Genomic DNA, 21832 nt, shown 5'->3' with positions numbered 1-21832 from the left:
GGCCTTGCTGGGCTTAGAGCATACGCTGTTCTGTCCAATCACGTTTCTACACGGTTGTCAACCATGCCCACGTAACAAAATCTCCATGAACCCCATGAGAACTGGGTTCAGAGAGCTGAACACGAGGAGATTCCTGGAGGGTGATGTGCCCAGGGAGGGCGTGGAAACTCCACACCCGTCCCCCGTACCTCACCCCACGCATCGCTTCATCTGTGTCCTTTGTAGTAGCCTTCACAATAAATCAGTAAACGTGTTTCCCTGAGTTCTGTGAGCCACTCCAGCAAACTGATCGAAACCAGAGGGAGGGGGTTGTTGTGGGAATCCTAACTTGAAGCCGGTCAGTCAGAAGCTCTGGAGGCCTGGACTTGCGAGATTACCTAGAGGTGGGTGACGTTGGGGACTGAGCCCTCGCCTTGTGGGACCTGACGTTATCTCCAGGTAGACAGTATAAGAATTAAATTAGAGGACACCCAGCTGGTGTCTGCTGCTTGGTGTGGGGGAAAAAACAGTATTTGGTCACTGATGTCCTCTTCTGTGTTGATTGTTGTGGAGTTTATCTATTTATTTTTTGGAGACAGAATTTCCCTCTGTCACCCTGGCTAGAGTGCAGTGGTATCAGGCTAGCTCACAGCAACCTCAAACTCCTGGGCTCAAGCGATCCTACTGCCTCAGCCTCCCAAGTAGCTGGGACCACAGGCATGCGGCACCATGCCCAGCTAATTTTTTCTGCATATATTTTTAATTGTCCATATAATTTCTTTTTATTTTTAGTCGAGACGGGGTCTCATTCTTGCTCAGGCTGGTCTCGAACCCCTGAGCTCAAACTATCCTCCTGCCTTGGCCTCTCAAAGTGCTAGGATTATAGGCATGAGCCACTATGCCCAGCCAGTCTTGATTTTTTTTTTAACATCATAGCAGCAAAGTGATTTTATAATGTTCTACCAAAAAAAAAAAATTATGTCCTTACAGTACTTTGCAAAAACTAGCATGCTAACAATGTCTGCCGTCTACATAGGGCTGATGGCTGGATCAGGAAAGCAGGAGCCGAATGACTCAGTCAAGGAGAAGGTGGAACAAGTAACCACCCAGCCTCTCAGCTTCCCACACTCACGGCCTACACAGAAACCAGACCGAGGCTAAGTCGAAGTGCCCACTTTATGAGAAATACTAATTGTCAGTGAAAAACTGAAAGGATGCCATTGTCTGAATCAAAAATGTTTATTTATCAGTATAGAGCAGAGTGGAGGAGAACAAGCTGTATTATGATTTTAAAACTATAAGTTAATTCTTTCTTTTAATATTCTTTAATGATATCTGGGGCTTTCTATGGCCGTGTTAAATACAGAGATCAGCTACTTAAAGAGCATGTGTCTGTCCCCTCGAGGAGACCTCACTGGCCTAAGTAGACGAAAGGGTCACAGGAGGTACGAGCAGGCCTCCTGTGCCCTGTCCGGGGGCAGTCTGGGTGCACCAGGGACCACATGCTGTTGTTGGAGCCTCTTCCCCTTACGGCGTCAGAGGCGCAGGGGGAGCAGCGTGGTTTCTGTACCAGGTTAGCAGAGTGGGAATAAATTTAGTATCTTTTCAAGCACAGGTGATGTTCACTGCAGATCACCAGGGACCAATCAGAGGGCCAAAGTCTAAACGATCCACTTCTATAAATTGGAGCAGAACCAAAGTGACATTCTCTCCCTGGGTGGCCACTGGCTCACTCACACCAGCAAGCACTGGGAAACCAGACCGCACCTTACTGGGCTCTAAGGAGGTGCCCGGTCTCGTATGTGCCGCGGCCCTTACTATGCCTCGCATCTTCTGCACTCAGCAAATGCTCCTCCAAAGGATGGACAGAAATGGGCCATTTCAGCAGGTAAGTTGGAGGGAACAGCTGGGCCATGTCCGCTCTGGAATAATTGCAGAGGATGCCACCCCAGAGCAAAGACACCAGCCAAAGACCTCCCAACCAGATGCTGCTCTTTGGTGATAAATTTGGGGAAGCAAAGATCCCAGTGCCTCTCAGAGCAGCCCATGCTCAGGTGTGTGAACCTGCCCCCCCCCCAGAGCACAGCGGGCACTTCCTCTGGGCACCGAGTACTGGAGCCACAGCAGACAGTCCGTTCTGCCAGGAAGTGACCTTAATCCACCTCCAAACGCCACACAGAGGGCAGGCGGACGCGGGAGCAGGAAGTGTGAACTGGAAGCGTGTGTCACACCCCCGGTGCACAGGCGGCCGCGCCTACTGCTGGGCAGCCTGTGTACTTTATCCCAGCAGGGCCCAGGCCACAGATCTTGTCATCTAGGACAACGCCCTTGGCTCCTCTGGGTTAGAGCTGGCCCAACCGCACAGATGTAGTCTCTACCCACAGAATTTATTAGTGAAGTACACGACAACTCTCAGGGCAGTAAGAACTAAGGCGTCCCAACGCTGCACAACTAGACAGGGAGGAGAGGTCTTCAAATCGAGCCTGTCCACACGGTGGTAGGTGGCAGTGTTTGAATCCCCCAGAGCCCAGGGCCTGGTCCTAGTAACTCTGACCTCACTGACGAGTCAGCACAATGACAGCCAGTGGACAGGAGGACAAGTGGCTTGGAGGGTCCTCCCATCTCGATCCTGCCGGCATTCTGGGGGAGCCACGGGAGCTGGGACGGGCTGTCCGGGAGCCTTGGCACGAGCAGGGTCTACTCAGACTCTGAATGCCGTGCTGCCTCTGGGTTGGCTCCACCACACTGGGGACAGAGCACCCTGGGCACACTTGTAGGGAGCACTGACGCCCGTCCCCACAGGGGAAAACTACACACGTGCAAAGTTGTAGCAGCCATTTCTGCAAAGAACTTTACTCATCACGTACAGGGGCCTCAACCCTGGAGCCCTTCAGCACAGACCGCTGAGAGCTAAAAGAGGAGACACACAGCTGAAAATAAGCCCAGGGGCAGCCGAGTGCGTTCGGGTCCTGGCTGGCCCCACGTGCAGTCAGGGAGCCCCCACTACCTGGGCCAGGACGGCTCCTCCCCTTGCAGGGGCTGCTGGGCCTCTGCTTCCTCCCCAGAGTCTTGCTTCTCTCTCTGGGCGTCCACCCACTTCTGTGGGGCGATCAGCTTCTTGGGCCCGTGCGGTGGCGGGCCGATGAGGGCCTCGATGTCCTCGTAGTTGATCACCTCCTTCTCCAGAAGGGCGTTGGCCAGCTGGAAAGACAGACGCGGCCGAGTGAGAATCCCCAGGACACAGACAGCTGCTGAGACAGGACCTTTCCCGGGGAGGCGGCGCTGAGGCGCGAGGGCCTGTCTGGGAGCGGGACACAGCTGCCAGCGTCATGAATTTTTCTACTTCCCTTCAAAATCTCTGCTTAGTTGTGGCAACTGCAATTCCCTTCACCAACAGGGTGTGTGGCCTGCGGGGTAGGGGAGGGTGAAGTGCAGAGCCTTTGACTGGAGTCTGGGAGAGGGGTGAGCTGAGGACCCCACAACCTGGGGCAGGGATTTTGCCACTCCAGACACGATGCCGGCAAACCCTTGGCGGGCACACCCGTTGCCTGTCCGCAGGCTCTGCCACAGCTCAGCCCCCAACGCAGAGAACAGCCACGGTGCACCATGCTTGTTTCCGACAAGGCAAAATGCTTCCCCGTTTTCAAAACATTTAAACGGTGACCCCTGAAACTGGGGCAATGCACCTGCACCTGTGCTGCCAGAGGTGCTTTGGCTCCAGGGCTGCTCTGTGCCTACGCACCGGAGCCCAGCGACTGTGGGCAGCTCACAGCCCAGCAGACAGCGCTCAGGGTCAGTGAGCTGCGCGGCCCGCAGCCTTGTCCCCACCTGTCCTTGCTCCCACTGCAATGAGACCCTGTCCTGCAGAGCAGCTGCTCGGCAACAGGGAGGGCTGGTCGACCCACAGATGCTGCTCAGCGGAGCCGTACTGCTCACCACGCCCAGTGAGGTGGTGCTGCTGGCCTGGGGGCAACACTCTGGAGACCCCAAAACACACAGCTCCCAGCCTGGGAGAGCAGGGCCCAGCTTTAATGAAACAAGAGGAAGCTGAGAAACCACCATCGGCTACTGCTCCACCCGTCTGTCCACACACATAGCCGCCCTCCTCTGCTGAGTTCCGGGCAGCAGCTCTCAGAACCGAGTGACCCTCCTCTGGGGTTGTCCACTCAGCCTCACTGTGAGAAAAACACCCGACCATGCCAACTGAGGGGCAGTCTACAAAACCCCAAGCCAGCCTCTGCACTCTACACTCTGTGCGCGCTGGGAACGCTTCATGCCAGGTGGGCGGGCGAGCTCTGCGTCAGAGCCACGCGGCCCCGGCACCCTGCCCCGCCGGGCTCACCGCCCGCAGCTTGTCCAGGTTGTCCAGCAGCACCCGCTCGGTGTGTCTGTAGGCCCTGGCCACCAGCAGTTTCGCTTCCTGTAGACGAAGGGAGCAGACTGTCACGAGCAAGGCCCAGGGCCACGTCCAGGCGCCTCATCACCAGCCGGGCTCCAGCGGCAAGTTCAGAAGAGAAACACAGGTTGGGATGTGAGAACACAGCTCAGCTGCCGGCAGACAGCCTCCCGCCGCGCTGCCCGGTGCGGGAACGGCGGTTCAAGACGCCTGTCCCACGCTGCTCCCACCCTGCAGGCCCTCCTGGAGGGGCCCTGTCTGCCTCCGCCATACCCACAGCTGCTGCAAGAGCACACGACTGACCCCGTCCTGGTCCCGTGGGCAGGGCCACGTGGGCGCCATCCTTCGGTGCATTTGAGATTCTTCCCTGATCCCCACCTACGATCTCATCAGGAGGATCTAGGTCCTCACCCGGAGAAACCCCTCGGCAGGTCGGAGCTACGACAGAGCCCAGCAGGAAAGACCCGTCAGCCTGCACCGGGCTCCGTTCGGGAGCCACTGGGCCTCTTCTGAGCAGGCGGAGGCCCTCACGTGGCAGACCGGACGCCCTTGCCCGTGGGCAGACTCACGTGGTCCATCATCTGCTGCAGGCCCTGGCTGAAGGGGCGCCGCCCGACGCCCGCAAGGCCCTCCTGTGCCTCTGGGAAGGAGATGGGCCCGACGCCAGGTGCCATCCCGAACTGCTTCACCATGGAGTAGGCGATGTGGGTGACTTTCCTCAGGTCGTCCTGGGCCCCTGGAGTGTGGGGTCAGAGGGCACCCTCAGCCCCGCAGGCGCACGGGAGCCCAGGCCCGAAGTGCCGTCACGGACCTGTGCGTTTTACCCCGAAGCCGCACTGCAGTGCCCGACAACCAGACCCCTGCACCGTGACTGTCCTTCAAGCTTTAGGAAATGCTCTTTTGTTTAAAGCTCAACCACTCAGCACACACATCGGGGCTCACTCCGCGGCCGTCCTGGGAGTGCAGGGGAAGCTCTCACCCCTCTGAATGTCCCAGTGAAGTAGCACCTTGAGAACAGTCTGCTTCAATGTATTCCAGCTTTAGTTACCAATAACTAACCAATTAAATGCATTTATGATCTGCGTATTTGTAAAAATTTTTGCCCAATGAAATTATTTTAAGTTTTGCTTATTTCCAAATCTCCTTTAACCACAGCTCATCTTTCAAAAACCACGTAATAAAATTCAAAACTCCATTTGCATCCCACTACGTAATTCTTTCATCAGATGTCCCCCTCACATGTGGGGACAGAGGGACACTGGGGCCAGCTCCTCACCGGACGTGACCTTGTTGAAGGAGATGGCCTCCGAGGCCCGGCCGCCCAGGGCCATGCACATCCGCTCAAACAGCTGCTCCTTGGTGAAGAGATGCTGGTCCCTGGGGAGCATCTGAGCAAAGCCCAGAGCGGCGTTCGTCCGCGGCGCGATGGAGACCTACGGACACAGAGACGGCAGGTCAGCAAGGCAGGGTGTGGGCGCAGAGGAAGGGGCGCAGTGCCAGGCGGACCTGCCGTCAGAGGGTCTCACAGCAGGGAAGCGAGTCCGCACTATCGCACGTCTGTAACAAGAGGACCCTGACTCGTGGGAACACAGGGGATCCTGGCCAGCGGCACCTGCACCCACACTGTCAGGTGTGTCTTCCTCGTAAAATACAGGTATACAACAAGTCAAAAACAAGGCCTTTTAGGAGGAGACAAGCAAGCGGTGTGAGGACCAAGCTCACCCCAACGGCCAGTGTGCACCAATCTCCTGCACCCTGCCTGCCGCCACGGAAACCCCAGGATGCACGACAGGAAACAGACTCTCCTCGCCTCTGCCTCCTGGGACCACCCAGCACCAGGCGCCCGAGAAGTGGGACGCTGCCCTAACAACAGGGAGCCCCACCACACAAGGACAGAGGAAGACTCTACCAGGGCCAGGCCCTCTCGTGGTCCCACTGCTGTTTGAGAGTCACGGCAGCAAGGTGACCATGTCAAAGTCCCATGAGAATCCCAAGAGGAAGCTTAATTTTAAATCTCGAACTAAATTAAATTACCATTAAAAAACTAGAAGTAACAACTGCTATAGCGATGATGTTACCAAATCAGTAACAGTGACTTCACAATCTTTCTGTAGCAGAACATCAAGCCTTAAGATTTTTTTCATTACTACTAATTTATCTGGTTTTTTTTTTGAGACAGAGTCTCACTCTGTTGCCCAGGCTAGAGTACCGTGGCATCAGCCTAGCTCACAGCAACCTCAAACTCCTGGGCTCAGGTGATCCTCCTGCCTCCGCCTTCCAAAGTAGCTGGGACTACAGGTGTGCACCACGACACCCGGCTAATTTTTTCTATTTTTAGTAGAGACGGGGTCTCGCTCTTGCTCAGGCTGGTCTCGAACTCCTGACCTCGAGCGATCTTCCCACCTTGGGCTCCCAGAGTGCTGGGATTACAGGCGTGAGTGCCTGGCCTTTATCTGACCATCAAGTAAAGTGAAAATTCTGAGAGTGACAGGAAATTTACAATTCTGGTATTTTTTTCATCATGGATTTTTCTGCATTAATTTTTTTGAGATATTGTGTTAAAATATTTATCTTCATTGCTGAGTTTTTGTGTTCTACAAATGTGATGCCCAAATGTCTAACACCTCTAAAAACCAGTAATGGACATTGACATTCCAAGATGGCCAACTGCTACGCCGTGTGCATGTCCGCAGTGAGTGTGCACTGAGGGTGGAAACCACTGCTATGCCGTGTGCACGTCTGTAGTGAGTGTGCAGGGAGGGTGGGAACCACTGCTATGCCGTGTGCATGTCCGCAGTGAGTGTGCACGGAGGGTGGGAACCACTGCTATGCCGTGTGCATGTCAGCAGTGAGTGTGCACTGAGGGTGGGAACCCCTGCTATGCCGTGTGCATGTCGGCAGTGAGTGTGCATTGAGGGTGGGAACCACTGCTATGCCGTGTGCATGTCCGCAGTGAGTGTGCAGGGAGGGTGGGCACCACTGCTATGCCATGTGCATGTCGGCAGTGAGTGTGCACTGAGGGTGGGCACCACTACGCCATGTGCATGTCGGCAGTGAGTGTGCACTGAGAGTGGGAACACAGTGCAGCTGCTTCTTAGGGTGAGCCTCAAACCAGCCACCTGCACGGCTCCAGCATAAAAGCGCTGCCACATCCCAAACAGTGACATCTTCCTCAGCAGTCACTTGGGATCCCCAGGTTGTGGATCCACACGTGTTTTGGAAGCTGTTCGTAGTATTATTTAATTCCATTTGATAAGAACAAATTTTCAGTTGACAACCATCAACAAGAGTGGTCTTTTAAAACTGTGTTCTCAGCTCACTTCTCAGTATCCGGAGTCACATGAGAGCGGACAGCACACACTCAATTCTTCACTCGCAGGTCGGCTGTGGCTTTCCAGATCTCACGCCTGTAACTGAGGCCATGGCTCAGCCGAGAGACACAGTCTCCTCCTGCCTCCTGCTTCTTGGCTTCCACCCACCGTCCTCGGAGCCTTCTCGCTCTCCAAGCGGACTCAAAGGCGTCCCCAGAGCCTGCTCTGCCCAGGACCCACCTTCATCACAGCCTCCGTGTGCTCCAGAAGCCAGCCCACCAGGGCGTGGCCTGACTCGTGGAACGCAACCACCTTCTGCTCTTCCTTGGACAAGATCTTGCTCTTTTTGGCCGTCCCTGAAAGCAAGGCGGGGACAGGCTGAAGCACACAGGCTGCTCCCAGCTGTGCCCCAGCAAGGTCCCCTCTGCACGGCGCCTGCGGATCTCCTCTCCCCCATCCTCTTCACTTCTCCTCGTGGCCTGGGCGGAGAATGCCTCCGACCCACGGCCCCTGCTCAGGGCCTGAGAGTGATAAATCTCTGAACTTGCTTCCTACTGCAGTGTTTTACTGAATTGTCAGCTTCCGTCTGAAGGACCGGGGGCCATCCAGGCTGGGTTTCCCTGGGGACGCTGCGGGGACACAGGTCCACCTCCCAGCGCCAGGGCGGTGGTCGGGCAGGCATCACCTGCCAGACCGTGGACACGGGCCAGACAAGAGCCGCAAGGGTGTCTGCCAGAATGAGCAAGGTTTCCGTGTGAGGCACCCTGGTCATGGGTCAACCAGGCACTGGGCCGCCCTCCAGGTAAAGCAGCAACAGCCTGTGAAAGGTGCTCTGTGAACCCAGGCCCAGCTCCCTCCACCGCCCACTGGGGCAGGAGTTGCCCGACGCTCTGCGCCAGACCCCAGCGTAGCCGCGGCTCTCAGAACACTCAGGCCCACTGGAAGTGAGGAAGGACCCACACACATGGAGAGACAGTGTCCTGTTGGTATTTTCTTTACTGGGCTTGTAGTTTCCACTCAATCTCTCCTGCTCTGATATTATTATAAAAAGATGATACTTTCCATGTAAAAATAAATGGCTTATACAAAAACAAACTTTTAGTAAGAACAAGGCAACTTCAGGACTCTCCACCCATGGGCTGCCATGGGGAACTGTGAGTGTGTTTTGCCCGACAGCCGCCCTCCCTTCTCGGCCCCCTCAGGGACCCTCTGCTTTCCTGAGCTGCAGCTCTGGGCCCTGGGGGAGGTTTGTCCCAGGTGTCAACTCTAACTGACAAGATGGCAGTTCTTGCGGGGACAGTGTGTGAGGGCGGCTCTGTGCTTCTTCACATCTGTGGCGAGGACCAACCAGCTGCCTGTTTAAAATGCTGGTTCAGTCCGCCTCAGCTGAGGCAGCTGGCCTGAACCCCGGCCCTGATCAATGAGAACGTGACATCTGGGTGTCGCTACAGTGTGGCTGCAGAAGTTTCTACGTCTCATTCTCAGCTGGAGTCCTGCTCTCCCCACCTCTAACAGCCCTGGTGAAGCACGGCCAGAGGCAGCCCCAGCCCTCACGCGCAAAGCCCCTCTCCTGTTCCCAGACAGCCAGGGCGAGGGGTCTCAGCTGAAGCAGAGGTCGTGCCGCAGACCCACACCTCCCTGCACGGTCTCTGGATGGCACAGACGTTCCTGCAGGTCTGTGGGTGACGCAGCCTCCACCCACCTACAAGCGCAGCCCTGGGCACCTGTCCAGTTGGTGGTCAGCTCTCAGCCACCACAGGGCCGGCGCTGGCCTGAGCACCCTCGCACCTGGGCTTTCCAAGCACTTTCACATTTCTACTTGGAGAACGTGCGTGCTCTTAGGTAGCTCTGCAGTCTTTCTAACCAAGGAAAAGTAAGTTGTGAAGGTCTGACTTATAAAACACTGAAATACTTCATGTATTTCCCCTCTTGTCTGGTAATTCCTTGCCAGCTGCCTGAGTCGTACCATGTCCAAGCCTAGATCTGGCTCCCTCTGCCTCACCTCTACTGTTACTTTGGGGGCCTGGTCTCTGAGTGGGTATTTCTGGGGTTCAAGCCCTGCTGAGAGCAAGGCCTTACAAACGGGGCACGGTCCTCATACCGGCAATGACACGCTCCACGGCGTACTCGAAGTTGAAGGTGTGGACGGACGTGTGCCCCTCCCTCGCGGCGTGCAGCGCAGCTTCGTTACAGATGTTGGCGATGTCGGCACCTGTCAACACAGACAAGGTGGGCTGGGTGTTAGTGCCATCGGGGTTTGAGAAGAAGGAAAGTGGCCGGCGCGGTGGCTCACGCCTGTAACCCCAGCACTCTGGGAGGCTGAGGCAGGAGGATCCCTTGAGGCCGGGAGTTTGAGACCAACCTGAACGAGAGCCCATCTCTACAAAAAATACAAAACTTAGCCCGGTGTGGTGGGGCGAGCCTGTAATCCCAGCTTCTCAGGAGGCTGAGGCGGGAGGAATTTGGGGCCAGCCTGGGCAGTATAGTGAGACCCCATCTCAAGAAAAAATCACTGGGAAGCGGAGGGCAGGCGGCAGCTCCTTGCATTGTGTCAGACTGAAGCCCTCGCAGACAGGAGCTGCCGAGGTCTGCCCCGGCCCAAGCCTGCTGGCAGGGGATGGTGCCCGCATGCTTCCACGTGCCCCCTCTGGTTTCCTTCTACCTCACATTTCACATGAGCTTTGATGGGTGAGAGATTAAAGGGCCTCTAGCAGCCACGAGATTCTAGTTAAAGACCTTAGAAAACAATCAAAAGAGAAGGTACGATATCATAATGAAAAGGACTTTTATTTACATCAACCTTTAAACTGGGAGCCAAGCAGAAACACTCTTGACTTGTGCTGTCTTGCTACTGACTTGAGGCTGAGACTGGCAGGGCTGGGGGAAGGAAGCTGCACCGGCAGCGCCATGGTCTGCATGGGAGGGACCCGAGTGACATTCCACACGATGTGGGCAGATGGTGAGCAGAACCACTGGGACACGCGGGGGCCACTGCTGGGGATGCAGACATCACCACTGCTGTCCCTGCGGTCAACACAGGCCACAGAACTGCCGTGGTTTCCCAGCACTGAGAGGAAGCAGCAGCGTCTGTGCCCTCCCGCAGCCCCACGTGCAGCCTGGTCCCCCCAGCTCGTACTGACCAGGCCACCTCCAAGGCGAGGGGCAGCGCCACCCGGCAGGAGGGCCCGACACCTGCCTGCAGTCAGACCGCTGCCCCCAGACTGGCACTGCACAGGCTGCAGGTCAAAAACGTACCACTGAATCCAGGCGTCAGCTCCGCCAGACGCTGCGAGTAGAAGGTGCTGGCCTGGGTCAGCTTCAGGCTCTTCAGGTGCTGCTCGAAAATCTCCCGCCTCTCCTGCCGGAAAGAGGGAGGACGCAAGGTTGGGCTGGAACCGGGCTCAGGCGGAAGGCGCGCTGTGCATGTGTCTGCACGGAGAGAGCAGGCGACCCCACGCGTCCACCGTGCAGATGAGACCTGAGTTTTTTTTTGAAATAGTCTCGCTCTGTTGCCTGGGCTAGAGTGCCCTGGTATCAGCCTAGCTCACAGCAACCTCCAACTCCTGGGCTCAAGCGATCCTCCTGCCTCCGCCTCCCAAGTAGCTGGGACTACAGGCGTGCACAACCATGCCCCGCTAATTTTTCTATTTTTAGTTGTTTGGCTAATTTCTTTCTATTTTTAGTACAGACAGGGTCTCGCTTTTGCTCAGGCTGGTCTCGAACTCCTGAGCTCAAGCAATCTTCCCGCTTTGGCCTCCCAGAGTGCTAGGATTACAGGTGTGAGCCACCACACCCGGCTGAGACCTGAGTTCTTAAATGACAGCTCCTCACCATCAGTCACGACCCATGGCTGGGGAAACCAATTCAGAGAGCTGCAAGCAGTATGTTAAAAATGAAAATGAACGAAATAAATAAATGAAAATGAAACGCATGGCACACAACTAGGGTTTACTTTGCAAAATGTTTGATTCTCATGCACACTGCACATTCTAGATTTCAACATCAAACGTTTCCCACATGGTCAAACAAGACAGCCGGCAGGCTCAGAGGTAAGGGCTCCTGCTCCGTGCCCACTCTCCACCCTACAGAAGCCATACCAGCACCAGCCAGCTGCCCTCGGGTCCTCGCTCTCACCCCTCTCTCCACAAGCTGAATTCTGGCTCCCTCGGAGCCACAGTGAAGGCCCTTCGGCCAGGAGGTGGGATGCAGAGCCAGAGGCCTGAGACAGAGGAGGATGAGGGGTGAGAGGCTCCAGGCCACAGGACTTCTACCCACCCCACTTCCAGGGCAGCGGCACGGTCCACAGTCCCACAGCCAAGCAAACACTTGAGAGAGTTAGGATGCGAGTTCTGCGGCCGTCCACCAGCTCCAGATACACAGGACTAGACGCCATGCAAGAAGAAAGGGATTTCTCACTATTTTTCCTCCTGAATTTGGTTTCAAAGAATTTGCTATAAAACTCAACCAAGACCAGCACATTCAACCCCAAATGTTTAGGGATGAAAGAAAAAACAACAGTGGGTCAACAAGTAGCAAAGCCAACACAGAGCAAAGAGTCCAAGAAAGAGGACAGGCAGCACCAGAGGGGCCTGCAGCAGGCGTCACACCACTGCCACGCCCTGCAGGGCCACACACCTCACACCTAGAGCAAGGCTGGCCCTGGCAGGCCACGGGCCCAGGCCACGTTGGCCGGTCCTGACCCCTTCATGGTCTTGGGGGAAACTCCACGCAGCCCCTGCTCTGACCTGCAGGGTGGGGAGGTCAATGAAGACGTGTCTGTCAAGCCGGCCCGGCCTCATCAGAGCGTTGTCCAAAATGTCGGCTCGATTGGTGGATGCCAGGACGATGACGTGGTCTGTGGTGCCCATGCCTGAGGGTACAGAGCAAACACGGTGGCCTTAGGGGGGCATCCCTGACACAGCGGCTCTCCCATACGCGCTACCCTATTAGGACGTGGTGGATGGGAAGGCTCCCGAGGCCCAGGGAGAAGGAGCACGCGCGTCCTTCTGGACCAGGACAGACGCCTGACTTCCTCGGGAGCTTCCAACCAGAACCGCCAGGAAGAACCGTGTTCCCTGTTTCGGCAACTGAGAACAGCGACAGCTCCCCCAGGTGTCTGCTGAGGCAGAACCGTCCACATCTCTGGGGGGGATCAGGTGTCCAGTGGTGCCGCCGGGAGCTGCCCTCACGGGCCCCTCTCCCTGGGCCAGGGTCGTCACTACTTGACACTGCAACACTGTAACACCTGGTCTTGGGCCCAGTTCTCACCTGAGAATTCTACAGTGAGTTCAGAAACTAGCACCGGACACTGATTTGAATAAATCAACTGCGAAAAGGCATTTATGAAGCAACCAGAGAAACCTGAGCCTAACTGGGCATCTGATGCTATTAAAACTTTTTAGGCCGGCCGGTGGCTCACGCCTGTAATCCCAGCACTCTGGGGGCTGATGCAGGGGGATCACTTGAGGTCAGGAGTTCAAGACCAGCCTGAGGAAGAGCGAAACCCTGTCTCTACCAAAAATAGAGAAGTTAGCTGGGCACGCCTGTACTCCCAGCTACTCAGGAGGCTGAGGCAGGAGGATCGCTTGAGCCTAGGAGTTTGAGGCTGCTGTGAGCCATGATGACACCACTGCACTCAACTCTGCGTGACAGAGTGAGACTATTGTCTCAAAAAAAAAAAAAAAAAAAGCCAGACGTCAACCCCCGTCTCATCCCCAGGGCCCGAGACCCACTGGGCATCTGGCAGTGAAAACCTCACACCACCTATGCCGCCTGAGAGGACAGAGGGTGGGAACAGCAGCTTCAGCGTGTGGGCCACGAGAGTGCTCACGGGGCCACTGGGAACAGCAACACTGTGCCAGCGCACTCCCTGCCTCACCCGGGGGCCGCACACTTCCGCTCCCTCCCTCACCCGGGGGCTGGCGCTGTGCCAGTGCTCCCTCTCTCACCCAAGCCCTGAGCCCCAGGCCACAGCCCCGTCTGTCAGCCCAGACTCACTATCTGCCCTGGCCCGGGACTGGCAGAGGCTCCTCCAGTGCTGAGTTGCTCTTACCAAGGTTTTACCAACAGGCCTTCAACACGGCACAGGTGGGAGGGGCCACCTCTGCCCAAAGGGGGCGGGGAGTGTTGGTGCTTCTCACCGTGCCAGGCACCAGGACGGCAGCAAAGCCTACCCAGAGCAGCTGTTCTCGCCAGAGCGCACACTTCAGACTCCAGGCCCAGGTGGGGCCAAACAGCAGCTCCCAGCGGAGGCCAGTGCGGCTGGTCTGGAGAACACGGCAGGAACCGCCAGTGCAGGCCAGCGTGCTCAAGCCTGGCACAACACTGGAGCCACCGGGGCCACCTGGGGAACCAGGGCCTGGGCTCCCAAGGTGTCGCTCTGCACTCCCACGCTGGGCTGCCGGGACACGAGGAAGCCCACGGCAAACACTACTGAGCGAAGGCTGTTTATTACGTAAAGAAAAAAGAATAAGAGCGTATGTTCACAACAGCCTTTCTCACGTTTGCCTTCCACTGTGTAGGGACGACTCTAAGAAAACCTCCGTCCACTGTCAGAACTCACAATTCCCCACAGCTGTTTCCTACACAGGAGCTGGAGCTGAATGTCCATCGCAGAGAGACGTTCCTGAGCAAAGCCCCCCTTCTGCTGACGACCCTGTGGACAGGGAAGCGGGCTGGACCGGGCCCTTCCCACCGGGGTCTGGCGTCCCACGGGGTCGACGGCTTGGGCTGACGCCTGACCTACAATGCCGGGCTGTTTCTCTGCCTTGGTGAGCTTTCCCACGACGGACACGGCATCCGTTCCATCCTCTGCACAATGAACAGAGCGCGCTCCGCCCCGAGGAAGCAACAAAGACACATCTGAGGGGCTAAGAATGCACAACTGTGTCTCTGCACAAAGGGACTTGTTTGGTGCCGGCCCAGCTCAACAAGAGGCCCTCAGTTTGCAGATTCTCAAGCCTGAGCAAACCCAGGGGCGGAAGCAGCTATTTTTAGAGTAATACAGAGAGATTCGGCTCCGAAAAAAATGTCATTGGGTAAATGCTTCCTGGTGGGCTCCAGTCTGCCCAAAAAGGTGGTCTCTGTTTTCAGTGCAAAGAGTCACACAAGAAGAGAGCTCAGGCTCCTCTCCCAGGGCCCTGTGTGCTCAGGGAAGTGAGAGCCGTGGGGGAGGGTCTCCTCCTGCGTCTCCTCTGCAGTCACCTGCGATGGCGTCTGCTCGACACACAGGAGCACAGCACGGCAGGATGGCGGTACGTGGTTCAGCCTCACCCACCCCCACCTCACAAGCCACAGCGAGGCCGGGAGGGCCTGGCGTGAAGTCACACGGCGTTCTCCCGCACGTCCACGGCGTGCCTGTGTGTGCAGCTCTCAGAGCACCCGCGGGAGCCCGAGACACACGTGGACGCCACCCCGCTTTCATCACAGGGAGGCTTAAGGACCAGTCACGGACGGACTAGTCATGTAATGACTTTCAAAAGGCTACGCTCACCTCCTGTCCATGAACATCACGAGAAGCTATTCATTCCTTAAAGAAACAACCGGAAGCTCCAGGTACAACCTGGCCCTTGTGACTGCAGAGCACGTCTGGAGCACGGTGCCGGGCTTTTCTCTGCCGCTGTCACCCACGGCCCAGGCGGCTGCCATGACACACGGTGGGGGGTTCCACCGGAGCTGGTTTCACAGACCCCGGGCTTCCTGACGAGCACTGTCAGTAGGCTTCAGCACACCACACCACGCAGCCACCACCGCACGCGACTTGCCAACAGTCACGAGACCCTTGTGGCCAGAGCCCAAGGTGAAATCTCGTCAGGACTCCAAATCTACCCGCTTGTCCTGGGGTAACTTCCAAAAGCAACAGTCAAAGCCACACACTACCACCTAAGAGACAATTTACAGATGCTCCAAAGAAAAGCAATACCATACGGCTGAAGACGCCACCAGGTATCTTTCCTAAGTGTATTAATAACATTGTTTCAAGAGCAAGTCCAGCTCCTCCATCGCCGGCAGAGGTGAGGCACAGCTGCGCTCCCGGTCCCCGAGAGGGTGCGAGTGCACAGCCGGAACTCCTGACCGCCCTGGAGCCTGGCCTGGACGGTCCTCGCGGAGGGTCCGTGGAAGACCCCTCTCTGAGCGGGTGTCTCCCAACAGCGACACGTCAGCACCTGAACCCCTCACCCACGTCTCTGAGGACACTAAGCGCTCTGAAAACTTCTCTCCCCTCCGTGTGCAAGGTGGCTGTTCAGACCTCAGTAGCTCACGCCATTGTTCCTGAACACGCGTGTTGACGGACAGCTGGACCACCAAGGCAGGAGGTGGGGGCAGGCAGCTCCAGATGCGACCCATTCTTCTCAGGAGGACACCTGAATAATGCAGCTTTTCCCTGATGTCACCAGGAATTTCCCTTTGGCTTTAAACCGGCAGAGCTCCCAGAGCTTACAGAACACCCCCGGCATCAGTCCACCCGGCCTCACGGCACGAGCGGCAGACAGTGGGTCTGAGCACCCAGATGACACGTGAGCCGGGAGGCCCAGGCCCTCGGCAGAGCCCACCCCGCGGACGAGACGCACAGACGTCAGGGCACGTCTGTTCCTGAAGAACGCACAGCCCCCCAGCCGAGGACACACCACAGCCTCACAGAGAGGATGCTCGTCACGGGACAAGCACCGTGGTCACCAAGACAAGGACCGAGAAATGAGCCTGGATGGAGGAGACAACATGCAGGGGTGGAGGAGGCCCAGCCACCGACACCACCGCCGGGTCCTGCCCGGAGCACAGCACTCACCTCACCAAGCCTGTGGGAGCTCGGGGGAAGCAACCAAGGAACACTTGGACCACTTCTGCAATGCTTTTTTAAGTCCAAAATTATCTCAAAACGAAAAGCTGAAACGAAGTTTCACCCTTTGTCACGCACAATCAAAACTCTACTGTATGTACGCTGACAGATACACTCTTCCAAAGAGTAGGCAACGTTTAAAAGAGAAAAATAGACAATAGATGTTCTATTGGAACCAAAACTACTTTGAAATAAAAGTGTCTCCATAATCCACAATACCTACAATGTAACTAGAATTCTTATTGAAGAAAAGCTGAGAATGGATCTTACAAAGCAGAACTGTAAGATATCTCTACGCACGTCCACAGCAGCGTGACTCACAATGGCCTCAGTGTCCGTTGACGGGTGAACGGATTAACAAAACGCCATCCGTACACACAATGGGATGTTATTCAGCCTCAAAAAGGAAGGAAATTCTGACACATGGCACCACATGGATGAACCTTGAGGATGTCACTCTCAACAGTGACAGAGGCAGACACGGAAGAACAAGCACTGTCTAACTCCACTCATATGAGGGCCCTGGAGTCGCCAAATGCCGAGACAGAAAGTAGAACAGAGGCCGGGCGTGGGGGCTCACGCCTGTAATCCCAGCACGTGGGGGCCAAGGAGGGACAATGGCCTGAGGCCAGGAGCTCGAGACCAGCCTGGGCAACAGAGCAAGACCTCATCTCTACTCTACAAGAAATTAAAAAATAGAAAATAAAATTTTTTAAAAGTAGAATGGAGGTTACAGGGGTCTGGGGGAGGGGGATGGGAAGTTATCGTTTAGTGGGAACAGAGTTTCTCTTTGGGTTGAAGAGAAAGTTCCAGAGATGGTTGCACAACAGTGTGAATGTGCTTAATGCCATGGAACTGTACAGAGAAGAGCAGTTAATATGATGAATTTTATGTTATATGTATATTATACCATGATATTCACACAAAGAAAATGGATCTTGCAAAAGTAGCTCAAATGACAAACAATTCCTTGTCACCGTTGCTGGGTCAGCTCCATTAAAACGAAAAAGAAACTGTGGCATCCTGACCGGAGGTCACTGTCGGGCCCTGACCACCGTGGGGCAGGACGCAGGGCACTGACCGTCCATCTCCACCAGAAGCTGGTTGAGCGTCTGCTCCTCCTCGGTGTTGGAGAAGCCGGACACGGCGGTGGCCCGCCGCTTGCCCACGGCGTCGATCTCGTCGATGTACACGATGCAGGGGGCCCGGGCCCGCGCCTCCTTGAAGAGGCTCCGCACACGGGCAGCGCCAAGGCCTGGGAGGACACAGAAAGCATCAGAAAATGGATGGACAAGGGAAAACAAATCCTTTCCTGCACTGGGGCCAGGCCCCGCTGCCCGCAAGGATGACAAGACCTATGCAGGCCTCCTCCCCAGCACACCAACCAGCAAGTCGCTCCTGCCGGGGCCCCTGCAGCAGTGCTGGCCTCCCCTGGCCACCAGTGCGTGTGGCTTCAGAGCACATCAGCCCCCATTCACCAGACCCAGCACTTCCTGTAACTCGGGCTCCTGCTTCCCTCCTGCACACCCCTCGCTCCCATGGACTCAGGCGCCCGAGGACGGGCACTCGGATGGACAGCCGTCCCAGACAAGGTCAGCCGAGCCTGTCCACGGCCCCACCAGCACCCACCTCCGATGACCTCCACGAATTCCGGGCCGGCCATCGCCAAGAAGGGCACCTGGGCCTCTGTGGCCACCGCCTTGGCCAGCAGCGTCTTCCCACAGCCGGGGGGTCCGAGCAGCAGCGCACCCTTGGGAACCTTGGCGCCGAGCTGCAGGAAGCGCTCCGGGCTCTAGACAGCAGGGGACAGTGCAAGGCTGACGGCTCGGGTTTCAGAGATGCTTAAGGAGGAGCGAGAAGGGCAGCTACGGCACGCGCGGTTCTGGGAAAGGCAAAGGGCCGCGCTCGGTGTCCCCATGGGGTGGGGGGGTGGTCACCACTCAACAGTCAATCAACAGAATTCCCGTCCCCAAGGCGGCTTCCTTCTGGGAGAGAAAGGTCGGCACCCGCACACCTCCCTCCTGCTCAACGCGAGGCTCTCACCTTCAGATAATCCACAAACTCTCGGACTTCCAGTTTGGCTTCGTGCATCCCCGCCACGTCTTTGAAGCTGACTCCTTTGCCCGTCTTGCCGTCCACAATCGTGAAACGCGCCATTCTGAGCTGATTCTGTACGGAAAGACGCAGCATGAGCAGCTTCACGCTCCGGGCAGAGCGAGGGGACCTGCCGGCAGCTGGAGGCTCAGCCCCTGGCGTCTGGGCCGACTGGAGCCCCACCGCCCCCAGGGGAGCCCCCCACGCCCACTCTAGTCAGACGGGGCTCACAGGCCACTCTGTAGACACATAGGGAAACGTTTGTTTTACATCATTAATTAGTAAGAAAGTTATCTCGCGATTTGCTTTAAAAAAAATCCTCCCACACCACAGCGAGGACAGTAAACTGCCCTACTCTACACGATTGTCCCCACTACTCGGCAATTTCTTTTTCTTACTACAAAAATAATATGATGATAATCCGCACAGGGGAGTCTTGGTGGAAATGTTAACTGGTAAATTCCTGGAGAGCGGTGGTCAAGGCAGGAAAAGCTCCTAGCACGTGCACCTGCTCCAACCCCACTCTCAGGAAGACACGCTGGGCAGACACACACAAGATGCGCAGGCATGGAATTCATCACAGTGTTATTTAAACACACAAAAACAGGAAAAAATTATGAAACTTGTTGAAGAGACGATGGTACAGCCCACAGAGAAACACCACGGTGCGATTGGAAATGTCAGTGTTGCTGTTCAGCTGGACGAAGAAAGACGCGCCCAGCGTGTGCGGGGCGACAGGTGACACCCTGCGTCTGCGCCCCAGCCCTGCCCAGGGACGGAGCAGGGACCGCCCAGCTGATACCCTGGCCCAAACCCCAGCAGAGGGGAAGCTGCAGAGGGACAAGGCACTTCACAGTAAAGGCCACCGTGACGGAAGACTGCTAAAGCGTATTAAAGTTGTTCCTTTAAAGACAACCTTTCACATTCCTCAGCTTCTTAGCCGGTAGAGAAACCGAGGGGAAAAAGTCACTCCCAGCCGCTTACTGAAAACTGTCGAATAAACTACCCTATAAATCACTTGGCTCAGCCACCCAGCAGTCAGGAGAGAGGGGCCCTTGGTCAACGCTGGTCACTACTGACCCTTCAGCCAGCCAATCAGAAGGAACCGTGAGCTGCCACATTATGGCTGGAGGCTGGTCTTTGCCAGAGGTTAATTGTCACTATATACTTATTCTGTAGTTTATGGGAAACGCTTTCAGCAAACGGAAACACAGAAGAGCCCCGAGACTACACGTTCAGCAAGGTCTGATTTAGCACGACTTACAAAAGCACTGAATCCGCCTTCCCTTCCCGTCATGCCAGCCAGGCGGAAAACGTACCACAGGATGGCCAGGCCCACTGCCGTCATCCCAAGGGCGTAGAGCGCGCTGCGGGAGAAAGAGAGGCCGTCACAGGCTTAGCAGTCCTGGCCTGACACACACACCGTACAAGAACTGTCACTGACAAGGGTTCCAAGATGAGAAGGACAAACCCTAAGTCTGAGACTGACGTGCAGAACAGAATGTTGTGAAAATGGGTTCTCTTGTCCAGTTCTCACCGAGCATCCTCCTCCGTGAGGTTTCCCGAGGGATCAGAGTAAGTGCGCAATGGCTGAGGATGCCTGTTTATCCTACCACCCTCGTGACAGTGACCAACAAGAGCAGGTTTCTGTATGTTCAGTGTATTTTTAAAAGCAGGCTAACAGCTTCAATTAGCAAGGATAACAAGCCTGGCGGCAGCAAAGCCACCCCCAGAACTTCAGCGCTCAGCATGAAGGGGCTGCCCTGGGGCTGCCCCGCAACCCGCTGTCCTGCCCGTCATTTTCCTAAAATAAAAGCGCAAGTGCGCTGAGCTTTCAGGACTCACTGGGCTGCGGAACTGAGAGGCGCATCACTGTCCAAGGAGCACCTGCCAGTCACTGGCATCCTGCATCTCACCAGGTTACGAGTCCACAACAAACCTCTCTGCACGTGACCCGTCACTGTGGTGCCAGCAAAGCTGGGAAAGGATCCTGGCAAATGTGCTCACTCCTGAGGGCCTGCCGGGCCTGTGGCCCTCACCTGACAGCTCTCCCCACACCTGTCTCTCTCGACACTGAAGCGAGAATGTCCGTTTCCACCCTCTCTGCTCTGCTTGTCTGCAGAAGACAGCAAGCCCGCAACGAGCCCGATTCAGAAACGCCAGACGACTAAAGACAGCGACTAACAACTTGCAAGCAGTCGGCCTCCCCATCTGTGGGCTCAACCATAGGCAGATCAAAAATATCTGGGGAAAAAAATTAAGTCTGTCCTGAACATGTACAGATTTTTTTGGTCATCATTCCCTAAACAATGCAATGTAACAACTATTGACATTGTATGAGACACTGTAAGTAATCTAGCAATGATTTAAAGGATACAGGAGGATGTTCTCAGGTTATATGCAATTGCTACGTTTCCCATCAGGGACCTGGGCTTCCTCAGGTATCGGCACCCTGGGGAGGTCCTGGAACCCTCCCCGACACTGAAAGGTGACTTCCTGCCAAATTTCCCAGCAATGCACCCTTCATCCCTGCACTTGTTCAACCCTCCCACAAGGGACTCCAGCTAACCAGGCAAGGACAGTTTGAGACTTTTGTTTGCAACCTGCTTCTCACACCACAGGGCCAAGTCGTGTTTAGTTCAAGAGTCCACAGAACGACCAGCGTACTTCCCAAAGAAGCCCGTGCGCTTGTAGGAAACCGGGATCCTGTCCTTGCCATCGATGTTCAGCTCGTCTTCAGCTGCTCGAAGCTTCTCTTCAAATTTGTCGATGTTTGCAACCTGCATTCGGTACATCAGGGCCAGCCTCTGGGGTGGAAGCAGAGGGGACAGTGAGAGGATCAGCGGGACAGACTGCCCAGGCCACAGTGAACAGAGACCGGGCCCGCGACATGCTGAACAGATGGCTCTAGGGTTCTGAAGAGGATGTCATTCAGAAACTAAAGATGATCAACTTATAATCGTCCACCTTAAGATTTTCCAACTTTACAATGGTGCAAAATCAACACATACTCGGTTTGCTTCTTGACACAATGGGGCTACATCTGGACAAACCTATTGGGAGTTGAAAATAAACTTTTTTTTTTAACATGAAGGGGTGCGGGGCTGTGAGGAGGGGTACTCAGTTACTTAGTTAGTTTTTGTTGAGACAGAGTCTCACTAGTACAGTGGTGTCATTGTAGCTCACTGCAACCTCCAACCCCTGGGCTCAAGCGAT

At 55.9% G+C, this 21832-nt stretch overlaps 1 protein-coding gene across 1 annotated transcript in view; it reads right to left on the bottom strand.

The window, feature by feature from the left end:
• Nucleotides 1-2807: 2807 nt before the first annotated feature.
• Nucleotides 2808-21832, bottom strand: part of SPG7 (SPG7 matrix AAA peptidase subunit, paraplegin) — a 32231-nt gene continuing 13206 nt past the window's right edge. The window contains exons 5-17 of the mRNA XM_045533848.1: nt 21284-21423; nt 19881-19983; nt 18566-18691; nt 18152-18314; nt 17604-17777; nt 12432-12556; nt 10942-11044; nt 9788-9898; nt 7927-8042; nt 5652-5808; nt 4945-5111; nt 4322-4399; nt 2808-3180 (exon numbers count right to left, since the gene is read on the bottom strand). Coding sequence (XP_045389804.1) covers nt 2983-3180; nt 4322-4399; nt 4945-5111; nt 5652-5808; nt 7927-8042; nt 9788-9898; nt 10942-11044; nt 12432-12556; nt 17604-17777; nt 18152-18314; nt 18566-18691; nt 19881-19983; nt 21284-21423 — 1761 coding nt within the window. The 3' untranslated portion in view covers nt 2808-2982. The remainder of the gene's footprint in view (nt 3181-4321; nt 4400-4944; nt 5112-5651; nt 5809-7926; nt 8043-9787; nt 9899-10941; nt 11045-12431; nt 12557-17603; nt 17778-18151; nt 18315-18565; nt 18692-19880; nt 19984-21283; nt 21424-21832) is intronic.

This window comes from Lemur catta, chromosome 20, assembly GCF_020740605.2.
Source record: "Lemur catta isolate mLemCat1 chromosome 20, mLemCat1.pri, whole genome shotgun sequence".
NCBI classification, from domain to species: Eukaryota; Metazoa; Chordata; class Mammalia; order Primates; family Lemuridae; genus Lemur; species Lemur catta.
Note: the sequence above shows the minus strand (reverse complement) of the source record. Positions and strands in the feature narration are given on the sequence as shown.